The sequence below is a fragment of the Pagrus major genome, chromosome 22 (assembly GCF_040436345.1).
Source record: "Pagrus major chromosome 22, Pma_NU_1.0".
Taxonomy (NCBI): Eukaryota; Metazoa; Chordata; class Actinopteri; order Spariformes; family Sparidae; genus Pagrus; species Pagrus major.
Genome location: NC_133236.1, coordinates 22,597,831 through 22,607,726, shown reverse-complemented (window position 1 = coordinate 22,607,726; position 9,896 = coordinate 22,597,831). Strand labels below are relative to the sequence as shown.

The 9,896-nt window shown below is 46.3% G+C and overlaps 1 protein-coding gene across 1 annotated transcript; it reads right to left on the bottom strand.

Annotated features, from left to right (window-relative positions):
- Positions 1–3,753: 3,753 nt before the first annotated feature.
- Positions 3,754–6,116, bottom strand: lratd1 (LRAT domain containing 1). Its single transcript, XM_073492927.1, has 2 exons — positions 6,007–6,116; positions 3,754–5,536 (listed from the first exon to the last, which is right to left on the bottom strand). The coding sequence occupies exon 2, from the start codon at positions 5,497–5,499 to the stop codon at positions 4,711–4,713; it is 789 nt and encodes a 262-aa protein (XP_073349028.1). The 5' UTR covers positions 5,500–5,536; positions 6,007–6,116; the 3' UTR covers positions 3,754–4,710.
- Between the last annotated feature and the right edge of the window lie 3,780 nt (positions 6,117–9,896).

Here is a 9,896-nt window from a genome sequence, read left to right as displayed (position 1 = left end):
GTACTTATTACTAGGACGAGTTCATCGTTGTTTTTGGTCTTTTCATGGGAAATAGAATATCACCAGACGTATCCTTTAAGACTTCATAGTGTGCAAGAGCTTAAAGTTATTGAACTGATAAAATACTGATGACAGATTAGGATGCTGCATACAGTTATCACAATCTGATTATCATGGTGCTGGTGTTGTTCCTCAAGAACATAATTAATGTTTCCCCAGGACCATCATTTCACCTCACCAATAATGTTTTCTACTCCAGGTAAAAGACAAGAAATATATGCACATGAGGGAAGCTATCCTTTCAAGTACATTATGAAAGGTGATAATTTTAACCTCAACCATGTTTTCCTAAACCTGACCAAGTATTCTTGTTGCCTAAACCTCACCAAGTATTTTTGTTGCCTAACCAAACAGTGACAGAAACAGAAAATAGGAAGCTATTTCAGTGTACTCAGTGCAGCATTTTGTTAAATTCATAGCCCCACAGCAACATTATTTATAATGTTCCAGGATCAACACTAACACGAGTCACAAAGCTATGAAATTGCAACAGCAATGCAACAATAGTCCTGGAACAACATTATGATCATGTTCTAGGAACAACACCAACACGGCCGTATCAGATACACCTTCAGACCTCAGCCTAAAGGATCACCGCTGAAGCACCTGTCCATGTTACACTTCATCCGTTTTTCACAAAGACAATGCTTGGACGGGATTGATAAGCAGGTCCAGCTGGCCATGTAATTCAAATAACAAATGCGTTAATGTTAGTATGTAGGAGCCTATTTGAGCACAGAAATACTGCACGTGATGTAAACGTAATTTTACAACAGATGTTAAGAGAAAATGTGTTTCCAATGGTTTCACAGCATGTAACCCATTTGCCACTGCCTCATTTACAACAACAGCTGTGTTGTCTGTGTCCCTGAGTAAAGCACCCAACCTAAAGAATGGCAGAAGAGGAAAACAAGACATTCAAGTCTACTGGGAGTCCAGGCCAGTGTCTAGATTAGAGGGAGATCCTCTTAAAGCTGCACGCAGACAGGATATTCTGCCTTGTTCCCTCCTCCCTAGAACATCTCCTCTGGGACCACTGATTTAGCTGGCAGCAGACAGAGCAGGGATCCGCTTTGTCCAGATGCTCGCACACACACACACACGCACACACACACACACTGAGGACAAACCCCCATGTGAATTGAATACATCCATGCCACTGCACAAAGGAGCAATATCAGGTCCTCAATGTGTATGTGAGAGAGGGAGAAAGAGAGCTGGTTGTCGTATGTTTGTCTTACATGAGAAGCTATTAAGGCTAACAACCAGATTTAAGCTGTGGAGGGTTTGCACAGTCACACACACATGCATGCAGACACAAGACCTAAGTGGGTACACAGTACGACAGTGGCTGGAGTTTCCCTAGTAACAGCGTTTATTTTCACACTGATGGATACAAAGATGCAGACTCTCATAAATATATATGCACACAGCATATGGCTGATATGTAAAAGTATATCCACAAACTGACACCCACAGCTTTTGTAGTCAGGTCTCACACTTTCACCCACCCACGCACACACACACACACACACACACACACACACACACACACACACACACACACGGTAGATACAGGGTAAACATACGTTTAATGTCATGTCAGATGGTGGAAGCGTCTCCTCAAGCTAACAATGTGGTGTAAATTGTCTGCCTCAAGAGCGAGCGCGCACATACACACTGGTGAATCTGTCTCCGAGGCCTATTAGTCACAGACCACAAACACACATACAAACTCTTAACACCAGCTGCCCCAGTACCCTGATTCTTCAAACTCACATGGGATGTCTGACGCACTCACTCACTCACACACACACCTGGGGCAACCTCAATTTAAAAATATCCTGAACAGGCAGAACAATCATCAGGAGAAAGCAGAGGGATAGAACAATAGAAAACAGAAAATGATGTTTATTAGCAAGAATGAGATGATGTTTGTGTGATTGAAAGGCCTTTAAAGGTGCATTATGTAGTTTTTTGGGGAGGAAAGAAGAGAAAGATCTTCATTGACTGAATTCTGATGCCTAAATAAACAAGCTCTCTGCATTTTCACGACTGAACAGACAAACTGACGCTAAAGGACAACACAATTTCATGCTGTTTTACTTTGTTTATACGTGGCGGACCCTGCCACCTTTCTAGCTTCAAATAGTGTTCTGGGGACCTTATTTTCCTCTGAGAACAGCTCGTTTATTCAGTTATGAATAGACTTTCAATTTCTTCTCCAAAACGACATAGTGCCCCTTTAAATTCTGATCAAATTTCACATCTTCACTTTGAAGCACGATTTCTGTTTCTGCTAATTTCGAAAACCAAAACGGATTTTTATGCCAGTGTGGTTTTGCCATGCAGAGACAACATTTATTTTTTTGTCTCTGGTGAAAAGAAAACAAAGGTGAAGAGAGTCAAAGCAACGCAGAGCAGAGACTGGAGAAACACCAGCCAACGGAAGCGAAAAAGGGAATTAGAGGAAATGGAGTTAACAAGAGAAATGTGTCAATATATTCACAGCAAAGCCAATTGAATAAAGCATTTGGGTCAATAGCTGGAGAAAATCTTCTCAAGGCACATTTACAAGATTCACAAGCTTATTAGTCTGCACACTCAACACACACACACACACACACACACACACACACACACACACACAGAACAGACTGAAGATCTGTGTCTGATTGAGCCTGTCAGTGCTACAAACATCACCCACACCAAACTAAATCAGTCCCACCAGAGACAAACACACGCTGCTGGTTTTCCTTTCACTCTCTCTCTCTCTCTCTCTCTCACACACACACACACACACACACACACACACATAGAAACTCTTTGTCTGCCATGCCTCTCCAGTTGCATTTAGCAGCTGCAGCTCTGCTGTTTACGACCACATTGAGACTTAAACCACACAAACCTAGAGGTGAGGATTCAAGCGGCTCCATTGTGGAGAAGTGATACGTTTTCAAATCCTATTCAGCTTATGAATACAATCACAAATGAATCACAGATGCAGCACAAAGACACATTACAGCAGAACCTTTCCATAAATCTACTCTCCGGTCCTTTCAGACTCAATTAAGCAAACATAGGCAGACAAGTGAAGGTGGGCTAGCGAGGTCATTGATCCCACCTCCACCGATACTACACATCAGGAGAGAAAAGGAAGAGTCTCATAGCCGAGGAGTGAAAACATCAATCCAGAGATAAGCACCATAACAGCACAATGTGCCTCCTCGTGATGAGAATTATACGGGAGGGGGGGGGACATCTTGTTCACGATGCAGATGTGTAATGTGATTCTAAGAAGCCAGCTTAAGTTTGAAATAATCAGGAGATCAACACGCCTGTGAAATGTGTAAAACCCACACATGGAAAGAAAAAAACAAAACAAAAACACACGGCCGGGGGCCAAACACTGTATGTTCCCATTGACTCTGCACACTGTAGCTGCCACATCCCATATGGATTTTTTTTTCAGGAAGCCTTTATGGATTTTGATGCAGATGACCATTTTTACAGCCTTCCAAACACTGTGCTGGATATATGAAGCCTGCTTTTGGCTGGAGGCAGGTCAGGAGGCACTGGGGCATCAATAATTCATACATCCCTCTCTGTGCACGTGCGCGTGAGGGGCTCATGTGTGTTTTGTGTGTGCAGTAATCACACCTGCTGGACCAAGTGGGTTTGTTTTTTTTTCATATTCCAACCTCCGTTTATTTTGAAACCAAAAAAAAGAGAGATCAGGGTTCAATTCCACTAAACTTAAATACAAAAATAAGGGACTCATAATTGAAATCAATATATGAATACAATTTTACACATACATCCGGTGCTGTGGAGCAGGATGACAGCATTGTGGAAAATGACAATACTCTTGTTTATGGCAAAAAAAGGAGAGCTTGTACAAGCCAAAAATGCTTTGTTTAGGCAACTGCGTAGCCATCTGGGACTGTCTATGAATTAGTGGCTTGGATCTGTGTTATGGTCAGTCTCGGTCTTTAAAGCTAACAGTAAAAAAATATAAGGGAGACTTTTTTTTTGCCATCCCGGATCCTATCTTTCCTCTTTAACCACCCCCAACAACACACACATCTCTCCCTCTCCCGGTCTCACCGTCTGGTCTGCCGCAGCAGGAAGGGGCCAATTCCATTATCCCGAGAAATTAAACAGAAAACCAAACCGAGCCGTGTGCGCTATGTGCTGGTCTGTAAAGGTGATTTCGCGTTTTTGTCGGGGCAATGGGTTTGAGTAAGAGGTCGTGCGTCCCCCCACTCAGCGCGGGTTTAAATCTGAAGGGGCGTTGTCTGTTTGTATGGCCGCTCTCGTTCAGTTTTTTCCAAACACTCTTGCAATTTCAAGGGGAAAATCCCACAGAGCGCCTCTGAGGTCCAGACGCAACAAAACAAGACCAGTCCAGAGCCAACAGGTCCTTTTTCCTTTTTGCATGTGTGCGCGTCCGTGTGCTTGTGTGCGCTGAGAGGAGTACGTTCGTGTGTGCGCGCAAGACTCTGTGCGTCCGTGCGCGTTTGGCGAGGAGAGGCAGCGGTAGGGGGGGAGGAGGAGGAGGAGGAGGAGGAGGAAGAGGAAGAGAAGGGGGGGGAGAAAAGAGTAGGGGAGGGAGGGAGTGGAGGAGCGGATATCAAACGGAATCCCTGATCACTCCTTGCCCCCGTTAACCAAAGACAGCTCTTTGAGAATTCCACTGGCGTCCACTCGCCTCCTCTCCCGGATCATGTCCTCCAGGCTGCGAAAGACCAGAGTGTGCACCCCGCTGCCGGACAGATGCACTTTGAGGAAATACTGCTGCTCCGCGGAGTGCGCCTCTCCCCCGGCTTTGAACTCCCGTTTCCCAAAGCGGCACCAGGCTGCGAAACTTTCCGAGTTGGTCCAGCATATCTCCTCGCTGCTCAGGCCCAGGTGTCCCACCGCGTTCTGCATCACTAGGTCAGGGGGAAGCGGCCGGTACCGGTACCGATTGTTGACTATCCTCCCGTGGCGGCCGTTGCTGACCTCAAGCAGGCTGTCCTTGCGGATCTCGCCCTTGTGCAGATGAATCACCTGGTCGTCCTGCTCGTAGATGGCCCAGTGGGGGGCTTGCGCGGTGGCCACCAGCTCCAGCAGGTCGCCCGGTTTGCACATAGTCAGCAAAGTTTTGGCCGAGTACACGTTCAAGTCCTCGTTCTCCCGCAGCTTGGAGAAGATGCATTCCTGGGAGCAGAAGGCCGAGTACTCCACCTCGCTGACCGAGAAGGGTCCCTCCTCGGCCGGGCTGTGGTCCTTGGTGAAGCCGCAGTCGGACGGAGTGCGGTCGTCCACCTCCTCCTCTTCGTCAGAGAAGAAGTAGGCGACGCCGACCCGAAGCTCGTCCTTCTCCAGCCCGGACGGATCCCCCGTGGGCAGCTCGCTGTAGTTGAGGTGGGTGATCCGATCCAGTTGATTTCCCATCAATGACCTGGCAAGGCAGAGGCATGGACTGCGGTGTCTGAGAGAGATAGACAAGATATACAGAGAGAGAGAGAGAGAGGTGTCAGTAGCGTAAAACACACACCTTTTCACAGAACAAGGCACATTATGCACAAACGCTTGGCTGCTTTTAAATCCCCTTTGCTTCAGGAGATTAAAAAAACAAAAAAAAACAAAGCGCTCAACACTTGTGAGCAGTCACCTGTACAGAGGTACAGAGCTCTCTCGTGTTATTGAGCCGCAAAGAGTACACTAACACAATCAATGATCCGCTGCCCCTTGCTCCCTCTCACACCCATTAGTCAATCATTAATTCCAGCGGAATGTAAAAGAGCTCGAGGTTCCCATGTAGAGGAAACAAGGGAAGGAAAAAAAAAGCGAGGAAAATAGTGTGAGAGGGAAGAGAGCGCTGTGCACAAAGCCAAGTCCTGTGTCTTTTACGCACGGCGCACGAAAAATGAGAAGAAAACTGGAGGAAGGAGAGGATACCTGTGCGCTCCCCTGGCAAATGGTTAAATATCCTGCTGGTCCATGAGTACAGAGGGCTGCACCGTCCCCTGCTCCCCTTCTTTCTCTTCTTCCTTCCTCTCTCTTCTCACACTTGTCTGTCACACTTCGCACCGCGCACCCAGTGCGTTCTAGTACTTCTACTTCTTTCAGCACCAGCTCCATTTAAGTACCACGGAGAGCTCCGCCTCGGCCGCCGCGCTCCGCCCTCTCCGGATCTGACTGGCGCGCAGTCACGGGGTCCGTCACCGGCGAGCCAACGGGAACAACGGAGGAATACGCCAGTCAGCGAGAGGAGCCAATGAGAGGCGCGCAGGGCGGCTGGCGGCGATAGGCGGCTGTTACCGTGGCATGGTGTTTTGTTGTGGGAGAGCTGAGGAATTCTCGACATGACCGGCGGAGCCCGTGTGTAAAAGTTCAAGGCAAACAGTCAGCAGCGATAAGAGCGCGCATATCTCAAGACGAGCATATGAGACGAGAGTTTCCACTGCGCTCTGATGTGCTGTAAACATCCGCACTATCTTAAAATAAAAAAAAATAACTCCCAAACTGCGCTCTTATCGCATGCGCACTGTCGCTGCAGGACATGCCAAATGTGTCCCCCCCCCCCCCCCCCCCCCCCCTCCTGAGTCCTCCTGTTCCCACGTGTAGCTCGTAAATGACGCGCACATGCTTCACCAGCTCCACATCTACATGTTCTCTCTTGTCTCAGAGTGTGTGCCTGTGTGTGTGTGTGTGTGCGTGTGTGTGTGTGTGTGAGGCAGTGGCTGTGAAGGGAGGGGCTGGAGGCAGGTGTGCAAGGTAGCAGCCAAACAAAGGAGGATAATTAACAAAGGACATTAATACACACTGTGTAATATTTTACTTTGTGTTGATGTCTCGGGAAACAAAATATGACTGGAATGGAATGCAAATCAAATTGCAAGCCTGTGACTCACCTTTGCATGCATAATATATTGTATACTTGCAACAGTACACATATGTCATGCACACTCTGCAGCCTGCGCCTCTCCTGCTCCTTTTCATCACCACTGCCCAGAGCAGCAGATAGCCATCTCACTGCTCATATCAGACCACTGAGTGTTTTCTCTCTGTCTACCTCCACATCGGAAATCTGTTCATTTTATTTTCTTTCCTCTCTTCCTCAGTGTTTCTCCCAGATGGTCGGTGATTGCAGCTCTTCAGTTGCTGACATAGAACGGTCCCCTGTTCTTTGTTTCCACTGGTGACAGGCAGAGGACCGCGACGCTGGTGTTTCCAGTAGGTGAGATGCGATTGTGAAGATTTTTTTTACACACTCTCACCCACACAGGAGGCGGCATCCATGCAGCTAGGAGTGTGGCTCTCTGTGTTTACGCCTTGCCTTGTGAAGGCAGGAGTGCATGCTTTGTTTATGATATAACGCTTTCCTTTGTGTGCTTAAAAGTCAGACAGGAAGAGAAAGAAATGTATATGTGATGGATTCCTTTCGCTGCCTGGGTACAACTCTGGCCCACACACACACACACACACACACACACACACACACACTCACAATGTGTCATGAGACTGTCAGCAATGGCTTTGGCTACAGCTCCTACGGGCATGTGGTCCTGCCACCTATAATCTACAATGAGCAGAAATGAGTTTCCTTTGTAGGCGCCGCCTTCCCCCGGACACACACATATATATGCTGTATTTGCTCTCTCTCTTTCTTTCTCTCTCTCTCTCTTTAAAAACACACACACACACCTAATCATATATGCGGCTGGTGTAATAATAAGGCAGGCGGCAGACAGTATTGGAATAACTACTGAGACAGGGTGATATTTCACAACCCCAATAATTGGATACGTCTCTATTCCCTAATTACTAACTAAATCATATACGCTGCGGCTCCATACCATGCAGATAAAACAGTGACACACACACACGGTCGGCTGTCTGCAAATTTATGCATGAATGTATTCAAACATGTCCGTCAGTCTCAATTACGAACAGACACACTAATGTGCAAACATGCAAAATAACACACCATCCATTTATTATATACTGTCTTTCATGACGGTTTTGATCCATTTTGCTTAAAACAGTTCTCGTTCCTGACTTAGATTTGACCGACACCGAGGTTGGAGCTTTAATTGAAAACCCTTTTGATATAACGTCCCTGCGTTATCCGAATATTTCTCTAAAGCAGGGGTCTAAAGGTCAAGGATCACTTTGCTAAGTGAAAAAGACAGTGCCAAGATCCCCTACCGCATATGTTGTATAAAATTATGTTTCATATTAAACTAACTCTACAATAACCTGCTGTATAGATGTATAAACAAGTCGGCAGCAGCTGAAGCATGGCTAATGGCTCTGAAATTCCTCCAGTGGTGTCGGAGGTGGAGGGTATGTCAGTTGCTCGATAAGTTACGAAACGATCCACTGTGGCTCAGAGGAAACAACAGTGCACTTGGTATAATGTTACTTCCCTGGTCTGGGGGAACCAGAACATAGCGTGAAGTGACTCCCCTTTTCTTCCCACTCCCAAGAAAAGACAGAAAAAACATTTACAATACACAGAATATGCTTAACAAGCTCTACACTTCACCGGTCTGTCCAAACGTACGTCACAGATCTAACAACAGGCTTGTTCCATATTACTCACAGATTCACTGAACACACACAAACACAGAGCACCACGCTGCCTGTTTCTCAGAAGTGGAAGGAGAAAGGTCATCGGCTGGGGTTTAACAAAGCTGCCGTCATCCTCACTGGTCCAATCTGGAGGTTGCAAACACGTCAAGAGGTCCAATCAGGAGACCCAACCTGTTTCCACACATACACACACTCACTGAGGTGAAGAGAGGGAGATTAGCAACACCACATATGTACACAGATGACCAGGGTCATAATGATAATATTAGCGATAACTAGCCAATATGTTTCCAGTCATACTTAGCAGACTCTTTTGCAGTAATGGACAGGTGCCACTCAGTGATTTAGCATACGGTTAGGTTAGCGTGTCCACATGACTGAACAAGAAATCATAGGTAGACTGAATAATAGACGTGAAATTAAAAAGTATTCATTCTTTCATTCATTCTCTCACACACTCAGCTGCCGACCACTCTTTCATAGACTATAAATCGGAGAAAGCTTCGTTATATGCTTGCATCATTACCGCGTGTCTTTAGAGAGAGCTCTACATGAGGCCACAAACCCTTGAGGCACATGACGCATTGGTGTGCATGGAGTGAGGTATAGAAATAAAGAGCGAGGACATTTCGTCTGCTGTGTCCATGTACCTGTTTTCATGTGAGAGCTGAGGTCAGCACTCAGAAGGAAACGACATGTCAACGTTTTAAGGACCCGTATCACTGTACACCTCCTCGTATTGGTGGTATTTCAGCATTTTCTTCTCTCCAAATCATTAAAAGACTCTTTTTCCTCTCGGTTTCTTGCAAGTATAAAAAATCGAGGAAGCAGAAAATACAATGTAAGCTTTTTTCCTTTTTGTGGTATTCTATTGATCCCTGCGGGGAAAATAATCTTTTTGCTTGTGCATTTCCAGAGAGGTCAGAGAGCAGGGTTGGCTACAGAGCAGAGCCAGTTAAAAAAAAAGGGCATTATTATCAGTGGTGTACAGAACAAATCTGAGTCAATGAACCGTGGGGGTGGCTGATATTTGGAAGGTTCAGTCCAAAGGTGTGGCTCATGTTCAGGTGGTGCAGCCTCAGTCGTAACCAATCAAATCCCCCGCAGTGTGTTTCTTCTCTTCAGAAGCGGTGCACTCTGTGTTCTCGCTCTGACAATTTTGTGACGGAGTGAAAAGTCTGGGGAAGATCGACTGCCAAAGCGTCTCCCAGGAGGCCTCTGAATATCATTTTGTTGGAATGAATATGTGG